The 23,566-nt window shown below is 58.6% G+C and overlaps 1 protein-coding gene across 1 annotated transcript; it reads left to right on the top strand.

The window, feature by feature from the left end:
- Positions 1–1,020: 1,020 nt before the first annotated feature.
- DHX29 (DExH-box helicase 29) lies at positions 1,021–23,175 on the top strand. The gene is made up of 19 exons (XM_061577735.1): positions 1,021–1,262; positions 1,663–1,817; positions 3,428–3,811; positions 4,544–4,693; positions 5,890–6,037; positions 6,496–6,616; positions 7,304–7,388; positions 9,521–9,609; positions 11,297–11,425; positions 12,052–12,127; positions 12,848–13,129; positions 14,363–14,499; positions 15,210–15,300; positions 16,186–16,290; positions 16,974–17,168; positions 18,684–18,815; positions 22,123–22,219; positions 22,906–23,010; positions 23,164–23,175. The coding sequence occupies exons 1-18, from the start codon at positions 1,169–1,171 to the stop codon at positions 22,962–22,964; spliced, it is 2,529 nt and encodes an 842-aa protein (XP_061433719.1). The 5' UTR covers positions 1,021–1,168; the 3' UTR covers positions 22,965–23,010; positions 23,164–23,175.
- The last annotated feature ends 391 nt before the right edge of the window (positions 23,176–23,566 follow it).

Here is a 23,566-nt window from a genome sequence, read left to right as displayed (position 1 = left end):
CCTCCCCTCTCCCCCTCTCCCGCTCTCCCGCTCTCCCCCTCTCCCGCTCTCCCCCTCTCCCCCTCTCCCGCTCTCCCGCTCTCCCGCTCTCCCCCTCTCCCGCTCTCCGCCGCAGTCGATCCACCAGCTGCTGCCGCCCCCGTACCGCGACGTGTGGCTGGAGTGGCGCGACGCGGAGCAGGCGGCCCAGCAGGCGGCGCGCGACGAGACCAACCGGCCCCGCGACGAGTTCCTCGACCGCCTGCTGGCGCAGCTCAAGGAGCAGCAGCAGCAGCAGCAGCCTGCGCTGCAGCAGCAGCAGGAGCAGCAGCAGGAGCAGCAGCAGTGGAGCGAGCAACAGGAGCGAAGGGTTCGCAAAGGTCACGGCGGCAAGGGGCGGAAGAAGCAGGCGCCCGCCCAGGTGCGAGGTCGCGTCCACCCCACCCCACTCCCACCCCACCCCGGGTGTTTCGGAGTGCCGTGTGTTGCCCCTCCCCCCCCCCAACCCCCCCCATCCCCACCCCTCCTGGGTGTTTCGGAGCGCCGTGTGTTGCCCTCCCCCCCCCCCCCCCGCAGCTGATTGGGATGCAGGATGACGTCACTCACTCGTCTTGGTGTCCTGCGTAGATTTGTGTGGATTTGTGTGGAGCAGCAAACTATGGGTCTCTGTGTGAGTCTATGGGTCTCTGTGTGAGTCTATGGGTCTCTGCCGCGTGAGTCTATGTACCGTGCTTTGAGCGTCTTCCGCGCCGTACGTGGCCAGCGGCGCTGAATCGGAGAAGTGGGTTGGAGGGGCGGGAGAGCGAGCGGCTGAACGCGACGGAGAGAGAGGCGGTCGTGAAGAAGCAAGTGTCACGGTTTCCGCCGTCACGTTCCGCAGGACAGCGACGGCGGCCTCAAGGAGTCGTGGGACGACTCGGAGGGCAGCGGCTCCGGCTCCGGCTCCGACGACGAGGACGACGAGGATGACGAGGAGGAAGAGGAGGAAGTGAAAAACGGCGGCGGCGGCGGCAACGACGTTACGTGTGACGGGCGCGGCGGCGGTGCGGAGGACGCGGCGGGGAGGGGCTCCCTGTCCGCGTGCCGTCACCTCTTCCAGCGCCTCCGCTCCTCGCCGGCGGCCGAGAGGCTCCGCGCCGAGCGCCGGGCCCTGCCCGTGTCGCAGCACCGCGAGCAGCTGGTGGGCGCCATGGCGACGCACCGAGTGGTCATCGTCGCCGGGGAGACGGGCAGCGGGAAGAGCACCCAGGTGCCGCAGTTCCTGCTCGAGGAGTTCCTGGCCGGTGAGGGGGGGGGGGGTCGGGAGTGAGGGGTCGGGGGTGAGGGGTCGGGGGTGAGGGGTCGGGGGTGAGGGGGCGGGGGTGAGTGAGTGCAGACGCCACGGGTGTCGAATTCATCGCCAAGACTCAAGAGGTCGAATGCTGTCCCCCCCACTTCCCCCCTCCCTCATCCCCCCCCCCTCAATACCCCCCCCACTCCCCCCCCCCCCACTCCCCCCCCCCTCATCCCCCCCCACTACCCCCCCCTCATCCCCCCCCTCATCCCCCCCCTCACCCCCCCCCTTCATCCCTCCCCACTTCCCTCCCCTCACCCCCCCCCCACATCGCCCCCCCACTTCCCCCTCCCCTCATGCCCCCACTCGCCCCCCCCACCCCCCTCATGCCCCCACCCCTCGCCCCGCAGGAGAGTCCCCGGGTGGCAGTGAGGAGGAGGGTGGTGGTGGTGGTGGTGTCGCCCCCTTCATGGTGGTGTGCACGCAGCCGCGGCGAATCTCGGCCGTGAGCCTCGCTCGGCGCGTCAACCAGGAGCTGGGAGCGCACGGAGAGCCGGGCAGCGAGGTGACGCACGCACGCACGCGTGTGTGTGTGTCTACGCGTGTGTGTGTGTGTGTGTCTACGTGTGTGTGTCTACGTGTGTGTGTGGGTGTTTACGTGTGTGTGTGTCTACGTGTGTGTGTGTCTACGTGTGTGTGTGTCTACGTGTGTGTCTACGTGTGTGTGTGTCTACGTGTGTGTGTCTACTGCCAGCGGGCGTTCGACACTTCACGTGGCCTCAAGGTGCACTTGTCCTGGCACAAGCGTCGTGGTGACGTCACCGCCACTTAGTGGCGAATGGCGGTTGTTGTTGTATGTCTACGTGTGTGTGTGTGTACGTGTGTGTCTACGTGTGTGTGTGTGTGTCTACGTGTGTGTGTGTGTCTACGTGTGTGTGTCTACGTGTGTGTGTGTCTACGTGTGTGTGTGTCTACGTGTGTGTAGGTGTGTGTGTCTACGTGTGTGTGTGTCTACGTGTGTGTGTGTCTACGTCTGTGTGTGTGTCTACGTGTGTGTGTGTCTACGTGTGTGTGTGTAGGTGTGTGTGTCTACGTATGTGTGTATGTGTGTGTGTGTGTTTACGTGTGTGTGTGGGGAGCGATAGTGTAGCGGTTAGCGCGCTGCGCTATGAACCTAGCGACCCGGGTTCGATTCCCGCTCACGGCTAACACCAGTGACGATTATCTGAACCGGTCCTGGGCCTCCCCTAGGTCGACTCAGCCTGAAATGAGTACCTGGTGTGGTGTGTACACATCGCCACTGGGGAGACAAAGGCGGTCGGGCGTGGTGCTGGCCACCCACCCCCTCGTGTACCGTTCCGGCCTTCATAGGTGCTCGCTAACAGCACTTGCCCCTACAGTCTGTTAAGGCTATATGGGGGATCTTTGTCTTTGTGTAGGTGTATGTGTGTGTGTGTCTAGGTGTGTGTGTGATGTGTCTACGTGTGTGTGTGTCTACGTTTGTGTGTATCTACGTGTGTGTGTATAGGTGTGTGTGTCTACATATGTGTGTGGGTGTTTACGTGTGTGTGTTTACCTGTGTGTGTGTAGGTGTATGTGTAGGTGTGTGTGTGCGTGTTTACGTGTGTGTGTAGGTGTGTGTGTAGATGTGTGTGTGTTTACGTGTGTGTGTGTCTACGTATATGTGTGTGTAGGTGTATGTGTTTACGTGTGTGTGTATGTGTGTGTGTAGGTGTGTGTGTGCGTGTTTACGTGTGTGTGTAGGTGTGTGTGTAGATGTGTGTGTGTTTACGTGTGTGTGTATGTGTGTGTGTAGGTGTGTGTGTGTTTACGTGTAGAGGTTAGCGCTACGCTGCGCTACGAACCCGGCGACCCGATTCGTGCTCACGTCCAACACCACCGGTGACGATTATATGAACCTCCCCCTAGGTCGACTCAGCCTCAAACGAGCACCTGGCGCGGTGTGCTTAGTAAACATCGCCACCGGGGAGACAAAGGCGGCTGGGCGCGGTGTTGTCCACCCCCCCACCGCCGCCTCGTGTGCCGTGCCAGCCTTCACGGGCAGCAGACAACGGCTCTCCCGCCGCGTCGCATCCCCCCCCCCCCCCCCCCGCCGACAGGTCACCTGACCCCTGACCCCCCCCCCCCTTCCCGCCCCGTCCGTCCGTCCCGCAGTCGTCGCTCTGCGGCTACCAGATCCGCCTGGAGCGCCGCGCCGGGCCCTGCTGCCGCCTGCTCTACGCCACGGCCGGCGTGCTCCTGCGCCGGCTGCAGGTGGAGCCGGCGCTCTCGTCGCTGTCCCACCTCGTCGTGGACGAGGTGCACGAGCGCGGCGCCCACAACGACCTCCTCCTCGCCGCCATGCGCCGGCTGCTGGCGCGGGCGGCGACTTCGGCGGCGTCTTCGGCGGCGACTTCGGGGGGGCGGCAGCGGCAGCAGCAGCAGCGGCAGCCGCCGCGTCTCATCCTCATGAGCGCCACGGCCGACTGCCGGCGCCTGTCGCGGTATTTCGGCGGGTGTCCCATCGTCACGGTGCCCGGGCGCACCTTCCCCGTGCAGGTGCGGCGCTCGCGGGCACACGGAGAGAGAGAGAGAGAGACTCATAGACTGGTACACACAAAGACCCATAGACTGACACACACACACAGAGAGAGAGACTCATAGACTGGTACACACAGAGAGAGACTCATAGACTGGCACACACAGAGAGAGAGAGACTCATAGACTGGCACACACAGAGAGAGAGAGACTCATAGACTGGCACACACACACAGAGAGAGAGAGACTCATAGACTGGCACACACACACAGAGAGAGACTCATAGACTGACACACACACACAGAGAGACTCATAGACTGGCACACACACAGAGAGAGACTCATAGACTGACACACACAGAGAGAGAGAGACTCATAGACTGGCACACACACACACACAGAGAGAGACTCATAGACTGGCACACACACACACACAGAGAGAGACTCATAGACTGGCACACACACACAGAGAGACTCATAGACTGGCACACACACAGAGAGAGAGACTCATAGACTGGCACACACACACACACACACAGAGACTCATAGACTGGCACACACACACACAGAGAGAGAGACTCATAGACTGGCACACACACACACAGAGAGAGACTCATAGACTGGCACACACACACAGAGAGAGACTCATAGACTGGCACACACACACAGAGAGAGAGAGAGACTCATAGACTGGCACTCGGTCAGTATCCTCCTCCTCCTCCCACGCCTCCTCCCCCCCGTCTCCCCCCCTCAGGTGAGCTACATGGAGGACGTGGTGGAGTTGAGCGGCTACGCGCTGGACTCGGACTCCCCGTACGCCTTGCGCGACCGCGACCAGCAGCAGCAGCAGCAGTCCACCGCCGTCACCGTCACGGGAAGGGCCGGACAATCGCGTCGCGTGCAGGTGAGCGGCGGGCGCGGTGGCGGGGTGAGCCACGGGGTCGCGGGGGTCGCGGGGTCACGCTGGGGTCGACGCGGCCCCAGGGTGAGTTCCTCGCGCGGCACCAATCGGCCCCCCGACGTGCCACTAGCGGCTACGGCGAGGTAGGAGGAGGGGGGGAGAGGGAGGTGGAATTTAAATATTTTTATTGAACAAAAATATTAAACACTCTTGAGGTTACTAATAGGGGTTTTCCCCCTTTTTTCTGGCAACCAAAACTGACACCTTTTGCAAGGAATCATGCTTACATTAACCACAATACTTGCAGTCAAATGCAAACAAAAAACAATACTCTGATAATGTATGCTTTGTCTTTGAAACTGATTGGTCCACACCAGAGACAGCTTTCTTTAGAGCCTAGTCTCATTTGGTGTTCGACCAGATGACGCCAAAAGGCGCACAGTTCAAGACAACGCACTACCAGAGTAACGAGAGCTCGGGGTGAGCAGCTACATCATGGGACCTCCTTTGCCAGTAGCAAAATATACTAATAGGGTTGTTCCCCTTTTTTCTGGCAACAAAACTGACACCTTTTGCAAAAAAAAAAAAGGGGAAAAACCCTATTAGTATATTTTGGTACTGGCAAAAGAGATCCCATGATGTAACTCTTGAGGTTATTTTGGTAAAGTCGTGTGGATAGGAAAAGAAGTGAAGAATGGATAATGACGTTTCGATCGCAACACCGATGCCTCTGTGACGAGGCATTATATCGAGGGGGGGGGAGGGTTGTAAAATGTTGTGATCTTTGGAAGGACGTTGAGCAACCAGGTAAAGTGTTAACTGTTGTGTTGGCCGACTCTCTGAGTTGCATTGCATTTCTAAATGTTGTTAAGTTTGATATCTAAGCCTCCTTGTCACATTTTTTCTCTCTCTCACCCAAGCCCTCTTTTGAACGTGATCCCCACCCTCTCTCGCCCCTTTGCAGCATCCCCCACTCCCCCCTCTTTCTAATGCCTCGTCACAGAGGCTGGTGTTTCTCTCTGTCACCGGAGGACGACCGCTCGCCGTTGCCATCGAAACGTCCGTGATTCGTCATCGACTCGTTTTCCTAATCCACGCGACTTTACCGGGAGAAACCCACGAGCGTGAAATCGCCGCAGTCGCGAAAGCTTCGAATAAAAAAACGTTTCAACTTGTCCCTTTCCCCGCGGCGAGCTCAGCTGTCGTGGGAGAAGGAGGGGGCGGCCGGCTCGGACCCCAGCGGGCTCGACCCGGCGCGCTACAGCGCCCGCACCCGCCACGCCGTCGCCACCGCCAACTCCGAGCGAGTCAACCTGGAGCTCGTGGTGGCGCTGCTCGCCCACCTGGGTGAGTTGGGGGGCGGGAGGGGGGGAGCAAATGTATACGTCATTGGAACCTCGTTTGACAGTGAAAAAATATGATAATTGTTTTTTTTACACTTCTATCTGGCAACAAAACTGACACTTGTAAAAAAAGGTGTCAGTTTTGTTGCCAGATAGAAGGGTTAAAAAGCAATTATCAAATGTATACGTGTAATAATAAATTATTATAATGAAGTAACATTTTTTTATTATTAAATAATAAAATAAAAACTGCGTAGCAATACAGCAAAAATTACATGAAAAAAACATTTAATGAAAATTAATTATAATAAAACAAATCAAATCCCCCATCGGCGTGGTCCGAGCCGGCAATACCGCCTCGTCACGGCACCGGCAGTAGTAGCTGCTGCTGCTACTTGCTAACAGCACTTGCCCCGACAGTCTGCCAGAGGCTACACGGGGGATCTTTGTCTCTGTGCCTAGACACCAGCGCCGAGCTGCGTGCGGTGGAGGGCGCCGTGCTCGTCTTCTTGCCGGGCTTCGCCGACATCCAGGATCTGCACGACGCGCTCAGCCAGCACCGGGACTTCCGCGACTCCCGCCGGTGAGGTCTCCCCCCCCCCGCGCTGGAACGCCGCCGCGGTTCAAGCGCTCGCAGTGGCGACGGAGCGATTGCGCCGGCATTGCCGCGGCGAACGCTTGCCGTGCGATGCGAGCGTCGCGCGCGTGTGTGTGTGTATGCGTACGTGTGTGTGTGTGCGTGTGTGTGTGTATACACGCGTGTGCGTGTGTATGGGTGTGTGTGTGTGTGCGTGTGTGTGTGTGTGCGTGTGCGTGTGTGTGCGTGTGTGTGTATACACGCGTGTGTGTGTGTATACACGCGTGTGCGTGTGTATGGGTGTGTGTGTGCGCGTGTATGTGTGTGTGTGTGCTGCGGTGTGGCCTCGTGAGTGTGGCCTGCGGTGGTGAAGCGTTCAGCGCTACTCCGCCCCGACACGAACCCGGCCGCGTACCGAGTCCGATCCCCGCTCACGGCCACCAACACCGCCGGTGACGACAGAACTCTGAACCGGTCCCGGGCCTCCCCTAGGTCGACTCGGCCTCAACGAGTACTTGAGACAAGGGCGGCCGGGCGTGCGTGGTGTCGGCCACCCCGCCCCCGCCTCGCGCGGCCGTGCCGGCCTTCGTAGGTGCCGCTCGCTAACGGCACTTGACCCGGCCGCCCGTGCAGGCTACACGGTGGAGGGGGCACCTTTGTCTGTAGCTGACCGTGCGTGCGTCGCTGCGCCAGGTACAAGGTGGTGCCGCTCCACTCGGTGCTGTCGTCACGCGACCAGAGCGCCGCTTTCTCCATCCCTCCGCCGGGTGTACGCAAGGTACGGTCTGTGGGTCTCTGTGTGAGTCTGTGGGTCTCTGTGTGAGTCTATGTGTGAGTCTGTGGGTCTCTGTGTGAGTCTGTGGGTCTCTGTGTGAGTCTATGGGTCTCTGTGTGAGTCTGTGGGTCTCTGTGTGAGTCTGTGGGTCTCTGTGTGAGTCTGTGGGTCTCTGTGTGAGTCTGTGGGTCTCTGTGTGAGTCTGTGGGTCTCTGTGTGAGTCTGTGGGTCTCTGTGTGAGTCTCTGTGTGAGTCTGTGGGTCTCTGTGTGAGTCTGTGGGTCTCTGTGTGAGTCTCTGTGTGAGTCTGTGGGTCTCTGTGTGAGTCTGTGGGTCTCTGTGTGAGTCTCTGTGTGAGTCTGTGGGTCTCTGTGTGAGTCTGTGGGTCTCTGTGTGAGTCTCTGTGTGAGTCTGTGGGTCTCTGTGTGAGTCTGTGGGTCTCTGTGTGAGTCTCTGTGTGAGTCTGTGGGTCTCTGTGTGTGAGTCTGTGGATCTCTGTGTGTGAGTCTGTGGGTCTCTGTGTGTGAGTCTGTGGGTCTCTGTGTGTGAGTCTGTGTGAGTCTGTGTGAGTCTGTGGGTCTCTGTGTGAGTCTCTGTGTGAGTCTGTGGGTCTCTGTGTGTGAGTCTGTGGGTCTCTGTGTGTGAGTCTGTGGGTCTCTGTGTGTGAGTCTGTGGGTCTCTGTGTGTGAGTCTGTGGGTCTCTGTGTGTGAGTCTGTGTGAGTCTGTGGGTCTCTGTGTGAGTCTGTGGGTCTCTGTGTGAGTCTCTGTGTGAGTCTGTGGGTCTCTGTGTGAGTCTCTGTGTGAGTCTGTGGGTCTCTGTGTGAGTCTGTGGGTCTCTGTGTGAGTCTGTGGGTCTCTGTGTGAGTTTGTGGGTCTCTGTGTGAGTCTGTGGGTCTATGTGTGAGTCTATGGGTCTCTGTGTGGGTCTGTGGGTCTCTGCGTGAGTCTGTGGGTCTCTGTGTGAGTCTGTGGGTCTCTGTGTGAGTCTGTGGGTCTCTGTGTGAGTCTGTGGGTCTCTGTGTGAGTCTCTGTGTGAGTCTGTGGGTCTCTGTGTGAGTCTGTGGGTCTCTGTGTGAGTCTGTGGGTCTCTGCGTGAGTCTGTGGGTCTCTGTGTGAGTCTCTGTGTGAGTCTGTGGGTCTCTGTGTGAGTCTCTGTGTGAGTCTGTGGGTCTCTGTGTGAGTCTGTGGGTCTCTGTGTGTGAGTCTGTGGGTCTCTGTGTGTGAGTCTATGGGTCTCTGTGTGAGTCTGTGGGTCTCTGTGTGAGTCTCTGTGTGAGTCTGTGGGTCTCTGTGTGAGTCTATGGGTCTCTGTGTGAGTCTGTGGGTCTCTGTGTGAGTCTGTGGGTCTCTGTGTGTGAGTCTGTGGGTCTCTGTGTGTGAGTCTATGGGTCTCTGTGTGAGTCTGTGGGTCTCTGTGTGAGTCTCTGTGTGAGTCTGTGGGTCTCTGTGTGAGTCTATGGGTCTCTGTGTGAGTCTATGGGTCTCTGTGTGAGTCTGTGGGTCTCTGTGTGAGTCTATGGGTCTCTATGTGTGAGTCTATGGGTCTCTGTGTGAGTCTGTGGGTCTCTGTGTGAGTCTCTGTGTGAGTCTGTGGGTCTCTGTGTGAGTCTGTGGGTTTCTGTGTGAGTCTGTGGGTCTCTGTGTGTGAGTCTGTGGGTCTCTGTGTAAGTCTGTGGGTCTCTGTGTGAGTCTGTGGGTCTCTGTGTGAGTCTGTGGGTCTCTGTGTGAGTCTGTGGGTCTCTGTGTGAGTCTGTGGGTCTCTGTGTGAGTCTGTGGGTCTCTGTGTGTGAGTCTGTGGGTCTCTGTGTGAGTCTGTGGGTCTCTGTGTGAGTCTGTGGGTCTCTGTGTAAGTCTGTGGGTCTCTGTGTGAGTCTATGGGTCTCTGTGTGAGTCTGTGGTTCTCTGTGTGAGTCTGTGGGTCTCTGTGTGAGTCTATGGGTCTCTGTGTAAGTCTGTGGGTCTCTGTGTGAGCCTGTGGGTCTCTGTGTGAGTCTGTGGGTAACCATCCGTGCTAATCGGAGGTGCGTGGGGTTGGGAAGGCCAACAAACTAAACACAAAAAGCAGTTCTAAGGGAACGAGGACGTTCACCACCTCTTCGCCGAGCCGCTGCCGTTTTGTTTCTCGCGACTCGCAGATCGTGCTGGCGACCAACATCGCCGAGACGGGCATCACCATCCCCGACGTGGTGTTCGTCATCGACGGCGGACGCAGCAAGGAGAACAGGTGGGGGGTCGTCGTCACGATCGCAATCGTCGTCGTCATCATCGTCACTGTCGTCACGATCGCAATCGTCATCATCATCGTCGCTATCGTCACGATCGCAATCGTCATCATCATCGTCGCTGTCGTCACGATCGCAATCGTCATCGTCATCATCGTCGTCATCATCATCGTCGCTGTCGTCATCATCGTCATCACGTCATCACTGTCGTCATGGTCATCGTTATTATCATCATCATCAATGTTAACTCCACCACCACCATCATCATCATCAATGTTATCGTCATCATCATAAATGTTATCTCTATCACCACCACCATCATCATCAATGCTATCTCTATCACCACCACTGTCATCATCTCTATCATCATCACCACCATCATCACCACCATCATCACCGACAGCACTTGCCTCGACGGTCCGGCGGTGGTGGCGGTGGTGTTGGTGGCGGTGACGGCGTGGCTGGTGGTGGTGGCGGTGGCGGCGTTGCTGGTGGCGTTGCTGGTGGCGTTGCTGGTGGTGGCAGTGGTGGCGGTGGCGGCGGCGGTGGTGTTGGTGTTGGTGGTGTTGGTGGCGGTGTTGGTGGTGGTGTGATCTTTGCCTGTGTGTGTGTGTGTGCGTGGGGCAGGTACAGCAAGAGTGGGCAGATGAGTTCCCTGGTGGCGGTGTTGGTGGTGGTGGTGTGATCTTTGCCTGTGTGTGCGTGTGCGTGGGGCAGGTACAGTGAGAGTGGGCAGATGAGTTCCCTGGTGGCGGTGTTGGTGGTGGTGTGATCTTTGCCTGTGTGTGTGTGTGCGTGCGTGGGGCAGGTACAGCGAGAGTGGGCAGATGAGTTCCCTGGTGGCGGTGTTGGTGGTGGTGTGATCTTTGCCTGTGTGTGTGTGCGTGCGTGGGGCAGGTACAGCGAGAGTGGGCAGATGAGTTCCCTGATGGCGGTGTTGGTGGTGGTGGTGTGATCTTTGCCTGTGTGTGTGTGTGTGTGGGGCAGGTACAGTGAGAGTGGGCAGATGAGTTCCCTGGTGGCGGTGTTGGTGGTGGTGTGATCTTTGCCTGTGTGTGTGCGTGGGGCAGGTACAGCGAGAGTGGGCAGATGAGTTCCCTGGTGGCGGTGTTGGTGGTGGTGTGATCTTTGCCTGTGTGTGTGTGTGCGTGCGTGGGGCAGGTACAGCGAGAGTGGGCAGATGAGTTCCCTGGTGGTGGTGTTGGTGGTGGTGTGATCTTTGCCTGTGTGTGTGTGTGCGTGGGGCAGGTACAGCGAGAGTGGCCAGATGAGTTCCCTGGTGGCGGTGTTGGTGGTGGTGTGATCTTTGCCTGTGTGTGTGTGTGCGTGGGACAGGTACAGCGAGAGTGGGCAGATGAGTTCCCTGGTGGTGGTGTTGGTGGTGGTGGTGTGATCTTTGCCTGTGTGTGTGTGTGGGGCAGGTACAGCGAGAGTGGGCAGATGAGTTCCCTGGTGGCGGTGTTGGTGGTGTTGTGATCTTTGCCTGTGTGTGTGTGTGCGTGGGGCAGGTACAGCGAGAGTGGCCAGATGAGTTCCCTGGTGGCGGTGTTGGTGGTGGTGTGATCTTTGCCTGTGTGTGTGTGTGTGTGCGTGGGGCAGGTACAGCGAGAGTGGGCAAATGAGTTCCCTGGTGGCGGTGTTGGTGGTGGTGGTGTGATCTTTGCCTGTGTGTGTGTGTGTGCGGGGCAGGTACAGCGAGAGTGGGCAGATGAGTTCCCTGGTGGAGACGTTCGTCAGCAAGGCGAGTGCCGAGCAGCGGCGCGGGCGGGCGGGACGCGTGCAGCCCGGCTTCTGCTTCCGCCTCTACACCCGCAGCAGGTGGCCGCACCACCCACCCACACCCCCCCACCCCCATCCCCCTACTCACACCCCCCCACCCCCATCCCCCCCCCCTCACACCCCCCCACCCCCATCCCCCCTCTCCTCACACCCCCTACCCCCATCCCCCACCCCCATCCCTACCCTCCTCACACCCCCCTACCAAACCCCCCCATCCCCCCCCTCCTTACACCCTCCCCAAGCCACACCCCCGCCCCTCACGTGCCACCGTGGTGCTGTGCGTATGTCTGCTGTGCGTGTCTGCGCGTGTGTCTGCCCGTGTGTCTGCGCGTGTGTCTGCTGTGTGTGTGTCTGCTGTGCGTGTCTGCTGTGCGTGTCTGCTGTGTGCGTGTGTCTGCGCGTGTGTCTGCCCGTGTGTCTGCGCGTGTGTTTGCTGTGTGTGTGTCTGCTGTGCGTGTCTGCTGTGCGTGTCTGCTGTGCGTGTCTGCTGTGTGCGTGTGTCTGCGCGTGTGTCTGCTGCGCGTGTCAGCGCTTCGCGTGGCCTCAGCGTGCACGTAGCCTGGCACAGGCGCCGTGGTGACGTCGCCGCCACTTAGTGTCGAACAGCACTCGCCCCGACGGTCTGTAGGAGGCTACACGGGGCCCCTTTGTCTTTGTGTGGGCAGGTACGAGGGATTCCCGCAGTTCGCCGTGCCCGAGATCCAGCGGATGCCCTTGGAGGAGCTGTGCCTCAGCATCATGGTGAGAGGGGGACCCCCCCCCCCACCCACTACTCATCATCCCACCCACTCGTCCACACACCCGCTCGTCCACCCACCCGCTCGTCCACCCAACCAGTCACCCACCCACCCACTCATCCACCCACCCGTCCACCCACTCGCCCTGCCACCCAGTCACCCACCAATCCTGTCACCCACCCTGTACTCCCCCCCCCCCCCCCCACACTACTACTCATCATCCCACCCACTCGTCCACCCACCCACTCGTCCACCCACCCATCCACCCACCCACTCGTCCACCCACCCACTCGTCCACCCACTCATCGTCCACCCACTCGCCCTGCCACCCAGTCACCCACCCATCCTGTCACCCACTCCCCCCCCACCCCACTACTCATCATCCCACCCACTCGTCCACCCACCCTCTCGTCCACCCACTCCTCCACCCACCCACTCGCCCTGCCACCCACTCACCCACCCACTCGTCCACCCATCCACTCGCCCTGCCACCCAGTCACCCACTCACCTAGTCACCCACCCCCCACCCTGTACTCCCCCCCCCCCACTACTCATCATCCCACCTACTCATCCACCCACTCGCCCTGCCACCCACTCGTCCACCCACCCACCCGTCCACCCACTCGTCCACCCACTCATCCACCCACTCGCCCTGCCACCCAGTCACCCCCCACCCTGTACCCCCCCCACCCCCCCCCACCCCCCCCCACCCCCCGCCCCGTAGAAGTGTGGGCTGGGTCCTCCGGAGCAGTTCCTGTCGGAGGCCCTGGACCCCCCGCCGGTGCCGTCGGTGCAGCGCGCCATGACGGTGCTGCGCCGACTCGGCGCCTGCGCCGCCGCCGCCGCGGGGGCGGGGGGCCCCGACGCGGCCGGCGCGGGGGGGGGCCCCCCCCCCCAGGACTGGGTGCTGACGCCGCTGGGACACCACCTGGCGGCGCTGCCCGTGTCCCCGCGCGTCGCCAAGATGCTCATCTTCGCCGCCTACCTCGGATGCCTCCCCGCGGCGGTGAGGGAGCCGGCACGCTCGCCCGCTCGCCCGCACGCTCGCTCACCCACTCACTCACCTGCTCACTCACGCTCGCGCACACTCGCCCGCACTCATGCTCACTCACCCACTCACTCGCCCGCTCGCTCGCCCGCACGCTCACCCGCTCGCTCGCCCGCTTACTCACTCACCCACTCACTCACCCGCACTTACGCTCACCCACTCACTCACCCGCACTCACGCTCACCCACTCACTCACCCGCACTCACGCTCACCCACTCACTCACCCGCACTCACGCTCGCCCGCTCACTCACCCGCACTCACACCCACCCACTCACTCACCCGCACTCACGCTCACCCGCTCGCTCACCCGCACTCACGCTCACCCACTCGCTCACCCGCACTCACGCTCACCCACTCGCTCACCCGCACTCACGCTCACCCGCTCACTCACCCGCACTCACGCTCACCCACTCGCTCACCCGCACTCACGCTCGCCCGCTCACTCACCCGCACTCACGCTCACCCACTCGCTCACCCGCACTCACGTTCGCCCGCTCACTCACCCGCACTCACGCTCACCCACTCGCTCACCCGCACTCACGCTCACCCGCTCACTCACCCGCACTCACGCTCACCCACTCGCTCACCCGCACTCATGTTCGCCCGCTCACTCACCCGCACTCACGCTCACCCACTCACTCACCCGCACGCTCGCCCGCACTCACACTCGCCTGTTCACTCACCCGCACTCACGCTCACCCACTCACTCACCCGCACTCATGCTCGCCCACTCACTCGCCCGCACTCACGCGCTCACCCACTCACTCACCCGCTCGCTCACCCGCACTCACGCCCACTCACTCACTCACTCACTCACCCGCACTCACACTCGCCCACTTGCTCACCCGCTCGCTCACCCGCACTGATGCTCACCCACACTAACGCTCACCCACTCACTCACTCACCGGCACTCACGCTCACCCGCTCGCACGCCCGCACTCACGCTCGCCCACACTAACGCTCACCCACCCACTCACCCGCACTCACGCTCACCCGCTCGCACGCCCGCAACTCACGCTCACCCGTACTCGCTCACCTGCACGCGGAGCTCACCCAACTACCCGCACACTCGCCCACTGTGACGGCGGTCGTGGTTACGGTGGTGGTTGTTCTTGGTGCTGATTTTCATCGTCGTCGTCATTGTGGTTGTTGTTGTTGTGGTTGTTGTTGTTGTGGTCGTCTCTCGCCAGGCTGTCATCGCCGCCACGGTCGGGGAGAAGTCCCCGTGGGTAGTGCCAATCGGGAAGCGGTCCGAGGCCGACCTCGCCAAGCTCAGCCTCTCATTGGCCAGCTCAGACCACCTGACCTTTTATCGAGCCTATCAGAGGTGAGCGTCTTCATTTCGAAGCCGCAACCGTTTGCTCGTCGGGCTGCTGTTGACGTCGCGTTCACTTGCTCACCCCTTTCCCGGAATGCGCATGGTGAATCGGAGATGTTGACTACCTCGCCTGGTACGCAGGAGGTCGTGGGTTCGATCCCGACCCTGACGACGCCTGCTGCTGTATATTTGGAGTTTGTATGTCTCTCTCATCGTCATCATCACGGTGGCTAGAAGATGTTAACTACCTCGCCTGGTGTACAGGAGGTTGTGGGTTCGATCCCGACCCTGACAATGCCTGCTGCTGTATATTTGGAGTTTGTGTGTCTCTCTCTCTCATCATCATCATCACGGTGGCTAGGAGATGTTGACTACCTCGCCTGGTACGCAGGAGGTCGTGGGTTCGATCCCGACCCTGACGATGTCTGCTGCTGTATATTTGGAGTTTGTGTGTCTGTCTCTCTCATCATCATCACGGTGGCTAGGAGATGTTGACTACCTCGCCTGGTGTACCAGAGGTCGTGGATTCGATCCCGACCCTGACAATGCCTGCTGCTGTATATTTGGAGTTTGCGTGTCTCTCTCTGCCCGTAGGCCGCGTGGATTATTTGGCTGCTGCTGTACATTTGGCGATGATATCAGCCACTTCGTTGAACCTATCATTCGTGATGGCCGGGTTCGCTTCTGTTGACCGGTTATCGCACGATCGGTCGTTGCAGGTGGCAGGCTGCCCGCAGGGAGGGAGTGGCGGCCGAGACGGCCTTCTGTCAGCGCAACTTCCTGAACCACAACGCCATGACCAACATCTCGGTGAGCCTTGCGGCGGGGGGGCCGCGGTGGCCAGGAGATGTTGACTACCTCGCCTGGTCTACAGGAGGTCGTGGGTTCGATCCCGACCCTGACGATGCCTGCTGCTGTATATTTGGAGTTTGCGTGTCTCTCTCATCATCATCACGGTGGCTAGGAGATGTTGACTACCTCGCCTGGTCTACAGGAGGTCGTGGGTTCGATCCCGACCCTGACGATGCCTGCTGCTGTATATTTGGAGTTTGCGTGTCTCTCTCATCATCACGGTGGCTAGGAGATGTTGACAACCTCGCCTGGTCTACAGGAGGTCGTGGGTTCGATCCCGACCCTGACGATGCCTGCTGCTGTATATTTGGAGTTTGCGTGTCTCTCTCATCATCACGGTGGCTAGGAGATGTTGACAACCTCGCCTGGTGTACAGGAGGTCGTGGGTTCGATCCCGACCCTGACGATGCCTGCTGCTGTATATTTGGAGTTTGCGTGTCTCTCTCATCATCATCATCACGGTGGCTAGGAGATGTTGACTACCTCGCCTGGTCTACAGGAGGTCGTGGGTTCGATCCCGACCCTGACGATGCCTGCTGCTGTATATTTGGAGTTTGCGTGTCTCTCTCTCAGAGGTCGCAACCGGGTACCCGATACCCGTACCCGACCCGATACCCGTACCCTACCCGTACCCGTACCCTACCCGATACCCGTACCCTACCCGATACCCGTACCCTACCCGATACCCGTACCCTACCCGTACCCGGCTACCCGTACCCGGCCGGGCCCAAAGGGCCGCTGCTGTGAAGATGGCGACGAGCGGAGTTGTCGCGACGATGAGTTTACAGCTCCTGAAAGAGATCCGCATGACCCCCCCCCCCCCCGGCGCTCTCCCCTCTACAGGACGTGCAGAGAGAACTCGTGCGCCAGGTCGAGGCCTTGGGCTTCAGGAGCGATCGCTCGGCCATGAAACCCGACCTCGGACCCGGTGACATCGCCCTGCTAAAGGTCAGGAGGGTCACGGGGGGCACCCCCCCCCCCCCCCCCCCCGCGGGAGTCGGTGGGCAATGGGTACTGCCGTGGTGGCTGGGAGACGTTAACTTCCTCGCCTGGTGTACAGGAGGTCGTGGGTTCGATCCCGACCCTGACGACGCCTGCTGCTGTATATTTGGAGTTTGCGTGTCTCTCTCTCATCATCATCATCATCACGGTGGCTAGGAGATGTTGACTACCTCGCCTGGTGTACAGGAGGTCGTGGGTTCGATCCCGACCCTGACGACGCCTGCTGCTGTATATTTGGAGTTTGCGTGTCTCTCTCTCATCATCATCATCATCACGGTGGCTAGGAGATGTTGACTACCTCGCCTGGTCTACAGGAGGTCGTGGGTTCGATCCCGACCCTGACGACTGACGATGCCTGCTGCTGTTTATTTGGAGTTTGCGTGTCTCTCTCTCATCATCATCATCACGGTGGCTAGGAGATGTTAACTACCTCGCCTGGTGTACAGGAGGTCGTGGGTTCGATCCCGACCCTGATGCCTGCTGCTGCTGTATATTTGGAGTTGGCGTCTCTCATCATCATCATCACTGTGGCTAGGAGATGTTAACTACCTCGCCCGGTCTACAGGAGATCGTCTCACGATAATAATAATTAACATTATGTATTAAAATACATTCATTTATTTTTGCAGGCGGTGCTCACGGCGGGCCTCTACGACAACGTGGGCCGCGTCCGCGTGGTTCCCGTGGTGCCCGTGGACCCCATGGAGGCGTCCGCCGAGAAGGCGCCGTGCCTGGTGGAGACGCCGCAGGGCCCGGCGCACGTGCACCCCTCCTCGGTGGCCCGCGCACTCCGAGGGCCCAGCTGGCTGCTCTACCAGGAGAAGGCAACGCGCGCACGGACAGGCGCCGGGCGAACAAGGCCGCCGCGCCACTCACGAGTGTGGCGGTCGTCACGAGCCGTGATCAGTCCACCGCTCCCCACCCCCCCCCCCCGCCCCATGGCAATGCGTTGGTTCATCATTGCACGCACGGCAATGCGTTGGACCAAGATTGCACGCACGGCAATGCGTTGGTTCTACATTGCACGTAGCAATGCGTTGGACCGAGATTGCACGTAGCAATGCGTTGGTTCTACATTGCACGTAGCAATGCGTTGGACCGAGATTGCACGTAGCAATGCGTTGGATCTACATTGCACGCACGTAGCAATGCGTTGGACCGAGATTGCACGTAGCAATGTGTTGGTTCTACATTGCACGTAGCAATGCGTTGGACCGAGATTGCACGTAGCAATGCGTTGGATCTACATTGCACGCACGGCAATGCATTGGACCAAGATTGCACGGCAATGCGTTGGATCTACATTGCACGTAGCAATGCGTTGGACCGAGATTGCACGTAGCAATGCGTTGGATCTACATTGCACGCACGGCAATGCGTTGGACCAAGATTGCACGGCAATGCGTTGGATCTACATTGCACGTAGCAATGCGTTGGACCGAGATTGCACGTAGCAATGCGTTGGATCTACATTGCACGCACGGCAATGCGTTGGACAAAGGTTGCACGTCGCAATGACTTGGACCACGATTGCACGTAGCAATGCGTTGGACCAAGATTGCACGGCAATGCGTTGGGCAAAGATTGCACATCGCAATGCGTTGGGCCAAAGTTGCACGTAGCAATGAGTTGGATCAAGATTGCACGTAGCAATGAGTTGGACCAAGATTGCACGTAGCAATGTGTTGGATCAACATTGCATGGCAATGCGTTGGACCAGTTTGCGTTCCCTCCCGGTTGAACAGAGACACTTAAACTTGACGCTTGAATGTACCGGATTCCCGACACCAAAAGCGTGAAATGTAATTGGGGTTTGGGGGGGTTCGGAATGCGATGTCTCAACTAAACACGAACTGTTGCTGTGTGGGAGTACGTCTCACACTGTGCATGTGTGTGTGCGTGGTGTGTACGGTACGTGCGTGTGTGTGTTTGGTACGTGCGCACGCGATGTGTCCGGTGTGTGTTCGGTGTGTTCGGTTCGGTGTGCGCGTGTGGTGTGTACGGTACGTGTGTGTGTGTTGCGTGCCTGCATGTGGTGTGCGTGTGTGTTCGGTACGTGCGTGTGTGCGTGTTGTGTATGGTACGTGCGTGTGTGTTTTGGTACGTGTGTGTGTGCGTGCGTTGTGTGTGTGTGGTGTGGTGCGCGTGTGTGCGTGCGGTACGTGCGTGTGTGTGTATGTGTGCGGTGCGTGCGGTGCGTGTGTGTGTGTATGTGTGCGGTGCGTGCGGTGCGTGCGCGCGTGTTCGTGTGTGCGTGCGGTGTGTGCGTGTGTGTGCGGTATGCGTGCGTGCGGTGCGTGCGTGTGCGTGTGGTACGTGTGCGTGTCGTCGCCCGCCAGGTGAAGTACGCCCGCGTGAGCGTGCGGGACTGCACCCCGGTGGGGGCCGTGCCGCTCGTGCTCTTCGGCGGCGAGATCGGCGTGCGGCACCGCGAGCGCCTCGTCACCGTCGACGGCTGGATCCACTTCCAGGTCAGCCGGCGCGTGTGTGTGTGCGCGTGTGTGTGTATCTTTGTGTGTGTGGGGAGCGATGGTGTAGCGGTTAGCGCTACGCTGCGCTACGAACCCGGCGACCCGGGTTCGATTCCCGCTCGCGGCAAACACCAGTGATGATCATTTGAACCGGTCCTGGGCCTCCTCTAGGTCGACTCAGCCTCAAATGAGTACCTGGTGCGGTGTGTAAACATTGCCACTGGGGGAGACAAAGGCGGCCGGGCGTGGCGCTGGCCACCCACCCCCTCGTGTGCCGTTACGGCCTTCGTAGGTGCTCGCTAACAGCACTTGCCCCTACAGTCTGTTAAGGCTATACAGGGGATCTTTGTCTTTGTGAGAATGGAAATGGCACCTGGGTCTGACCGGTGACCTGTCGGCAGGCGTTCGACACTATACGTGGCCTCAAGGTGCACATGGCCTGGCACAAGCGCCGTGGTGACGTCACCGCAACTTAGTGGCGAATGGCGGTTGTTGTTGTTGTGTGTGTTCAGTGGGGAGCGGTGGTGTAGCGGTTAGCGCTACGCTGCGCTGCGAACCCGGCGACCCGAGTTCGATTCCCGCTCGCGGCAAACACCGGTGACGATTATCTGAATCGGTCCTGGTGCGTGCGTGTGTCGTGTGCCGGCCTTTGTAGGTGCTCGCTAACAGCACTTGCCCCTACAGTCTGTTGAGGCTATACAGGGAATCTTTGTCTTTGTGAGTGTGTCGTGTGCCGGCCTTTGTAGGTGCTCGCTAACAGCACTTGCCCCTACAGTCTGTTGAGGCTATACAGGGAATCTTTGTCTTTGTGCTTGTGTCGTGTGCCGGCCTTTGTAGGTGCTCGCTAACAGCACTTGCCCCTACAGTCTGTTGAGGCTATACAGGGAATCTTTGTCTTTGTGAGTGTGTCGTGTGCCGGCCTTTGTAAGTGCTCGCTAACAGCACTTGCCCCTACAATCTGTTGAGGCTATACAGGGAATCTTTGTCTTTGTGAGTGTGTCGTGTGCCGGCCTTTGTAGGTGCTCGCTAACAGCACTTGCCCCTACAATCTGTTGAGGCTATACGGGGAATCTTTGTCTTTGTGAGTGTGTCGTGTGCCGGCCTTTGTCGGTGCTACTCGCCGACAGCACTTGCCCCTACAGTCTGTTGAGGCTATACGGGGAATCTTTGTCTTTGTGAGTGTGTCGTGTGCCGGCCTTTTGTCGGTGCTACTCGCCGACAGCACTTGCCCCTACAGTCTGTTGAGGCTATACGGGGAATCTTTGTCTTTGTGAGTGTGTCGTGTGCCGGCCTTTTGTCGGTGCTACTCGCCGACAGCACTTGCCCCTACAGTCTGTTGAGGCTATACGGGGGATCTTTGTCTTTGTGAGTGTGTCGTGTGCCGGCCTTTGTAGGTGCTCGCTAACAGCACTTGCCCCTACAGTCTGTTGAGGCTATACGGGGAATCTTTGTCTTTGTGCGTGTGTCGTGTGCCGGCCTTTGTAGGTGCTCGCTAAACAGCACTTGCACCTACAGTCTGTTGAGGCTATACGGGGAATATTTGTCTTTGTGCGTGTGTCGTGTGCCGGCCTTTGTAGGTGCTCGCTAACAGCACTTGCACCTACAGTCTGTTGAGGCTATACAGGGAATCTTTGTCTTTGTGAGTGTGTCGTGTGCCGGCCTTTGTAGGTGCTCGCTAACAGCACTTGCACCTACAGTCTGTTGAGGCTATACAGGGAATCTTTGTCTTTGTGAGTGTGTCGTGTGCCGGCCTTTGTAGGTGCTCGCTAACAGCACTTGCACCTACAGTCTGTTGAGGCTATACGGGGGATCTTTGTCTTTGTGAGTGTGTCGTGTGCCGGCCTTTGTAGGTGCTCGCTAACAGCACTTGCACCTACAGTCTGTTGAGGCTATACGGGGAATCTTTGTCTTTGTGAGTGTGTCGTGTGCCGGCCTTTGTAGGTGCTCGCTAACAGCACTTGCCCCTACAGTCTGTTGAGGCTATACAGGGAATCTTTGTGCGTGTGTCGTGTGCCGGCCTTTGTAGGTGCTCGCTAACAGCACTTGCCCCTACAGTCTGTTGAGGCTATACAGGGAATCTTTGTCTTTGTGAGTGTGTCGTGTGCCGGCCTTTGTAGGTGCTACTTGCCGACAGCACTTGCCCCTACAATCTGTTGAGGCTATACAGGGAATCTTTGTCTTTGTGAGTGTGTCGTGTGCCGGCCTTTGTAGGTGCTCGCTAACAGCACTTGCACCTACAGTCTGTTGAGGCTATACGGGGGATCTTTGTCTTTGTGAGTGTGTCGTGTGCCGGCCTTTGTAGGTGCTCGCTAACAGCACTTGCCCCTACAATCTGTTGAGGCTATACGGGGAATCTTTGTCTTTGTGAGTGTGTCGTGTGCCGGCCTTTGTAAGTGCTCGCTAACAGCACTTGCCCCTACAATCTGTTGAGGCTATACGGGGAATATTTGTCTTTGTGAGTGTGTCGTGTGCCGGCCTTTGTAGGTGCTCGCTAACAGCACTTGCCCCTACAATCTGTTGAGGCTATACGGGTAATCTTTGTCTTTGTGAGTGTGTCGTGTGCCGGCCTTTGTAGGTGCTCGCTAACAGCACTTGCCCCTACAATCTGTTGAGGCTATACGGGGAATCTTTGTCTTTGTGAGTGTGTCGTGTGCCGGCCTTTGTAAGTGCTCGCTAACAGCACTTGCCCCTACAATCTGTTGAGGCTATACGGGGAATCTTTGTCTTTGTGAGTGTGTCGTGTGCCGGCCTTTGTAGGTGCTCGCTAACAGCACTTGCCCCTACAGTCTGTTGAGGCTATACGGGGAATCTTTGTCTTTGTGAGTGTGTCGTGTGCCGGCCTTTGTAGGTGCTCGCTAACAGCACTTGCACCTACAGTCTGTTGAGGCTATACGGGGAATATTTGTCTTTGTGCGTGTGTCGTGTGCCGGCCTTTGTAGGTGCTCGCTAACAGCACTTGCCCCTACAGTCTGTTGAGGCTATACGGGGAATCTTTGTCTTTGTGAGTGTGTCGTGTGCCGGCCTTTTGTCGGTGCTACTCGCCGACAGCACTTGCCCCTACAGTCTGTTGAGGCTATACGGGGGATCTTTGTCTTTGTGAGTGTGTCGTGTGCCGGCCTTTGTAGGTGCTCGCTAACAGCACTTGCCCCTACAGTCTGTTGAGGCTATACGGGGAATCTTTGTCTTTGTGAGTGTGTCGTGTGCCGGCCTTTTGTCGGTGCTACTCGCCGACAGCACTTGCCCCTACAGTCTGTTGAGGCTATACGGGGAATCTTTGTCTTTGTGTTGCTGTTGTTGTTGCGAGCAGGCGCCAGCTCGCGTGGGGGTGATCTTCAAGGAGCTGCGCGCCGCCATCGACTCGGTGCTTGAGCGCAAGATGGCGAATCCCAAGCTCCCACAGCAGGGTACGGGAGACACGCGCGCGGCCACCAAAGGGCCCCAGCGTGTCGCCTTGAACAATTCCTAACGCCGTTGTACTGTACGGCGTGTACACTGAACACGGGGGGGGGATGGCTTTACACGTTGTGTGACGATTATCTGAACCGGTTCCGGGCCTCCCCTACGTCGACCCGGCCTCAAATGAGTACCCGGTGCGGTGTGTAGTAAACATCGCCACTGGGGAGACAAAGGCGGCCGGGCGTGGTGCTGGCCACCCCCAACCCCCTTGTGCGCCACCGTGTCGGCCTTAATAGGTGCTGCTTACTCACAGCACTTGCCCCAAACAGTTTGTTAAGGCTACACGGGGGATCTTTGTCTTTGGAGCAGTAGTGTAGCGGTTAGCGCTACGCTGCGCTACGAACCCGGCGACCCGAGTTCGATTCCCGCTCACTGCCAACACCGGTGACGATTATCTGAACCGGTTCCGGGCCTCCCCTAGGTCGGCTCGGCCTCAAATGAGTACCCGGTGCGGTGTGTAGTAAACATTGCCACTGGGGAGACAAAGGCGGCCGGGCGTGGCGCCGACCACCCCACCCCACTTCGTGTGCGGCCGTGCCGGCCTTCATGGGCACGACTCGCTCACAGCACTTGCCCCAACAGTCTGTTAAGGCTACACGGGGGATCTTTGTCTTTGCCTCGTGCGTGCGTGCAGACGAGCCTGCCATCAAACTGCTGCTGGAGCTCATCCGGTCCGAGGCCGGCTCCGTGTGAAGTTCACCAACGAGTCAACCAGATCATCCGGGTCATCCAGATGGTCTCAGATATCATCGGCATCTGGGTCATCCAGATGGTCAGGTTCATTGGCGTCTGGATCATCCAGATTGTCAGGATCATTGGCCTCCAGACCATCTGGATCATCCAGATTGTAAGAACCATCGGCCTTCAGATCATCTGGGTCATCCAGATGGTCAGGACCATCGGCCTTCAGATCATCTGGGTCATCCAGATAGTCAGATATCATCGGCATCTGGATCATTCAGATGGTCAGGATCATTGGCCTCCAGACCATCTGGATCATCCAGATTGTAAGAACCATCGGCCTTCAGATCATCTGGGTCATCCAGATTGTAAGAATCATCGGCCTTCAGACTATCTGGGTCATCCAGATGGTCAGATATCATCGGCATCTGGATCATCCAGATTGTAAGAATCATCGGCCTTCAGATCATCTGGATCATCCAGATTGTAAGAATCATCGGCCTTCAGATCATCTGGATCATCCAGATTGTAAGAATCATCGGCTTTCAGATCATCTGGATCATCCAGATTGTAAGAATCATCGGCCTTCAGATAATCTGGATCATCCAGATTGT

Source organism: Lethenteron reissneri, chromosome 64 (genome assembly GCF_015708825.2).
Source record: "Lethenteron reissneri isolate LAM-NWPU_2019-01 chromosome 64, ASM1570882v1, whole genome shotgun sequence".
Lineage (NCBI taxonomy): Eukaryota > Metazoa > Chordata > Hyperoartia > Petromyzontiformes > Petromyzontidae > Lethenteron > Lethenteron reissneri.
The sequence above is the reverse complement of the archived record's forward strand: the minus strand, read 5'-3'. Positions and strand labels throughout refer to the sequence as shown.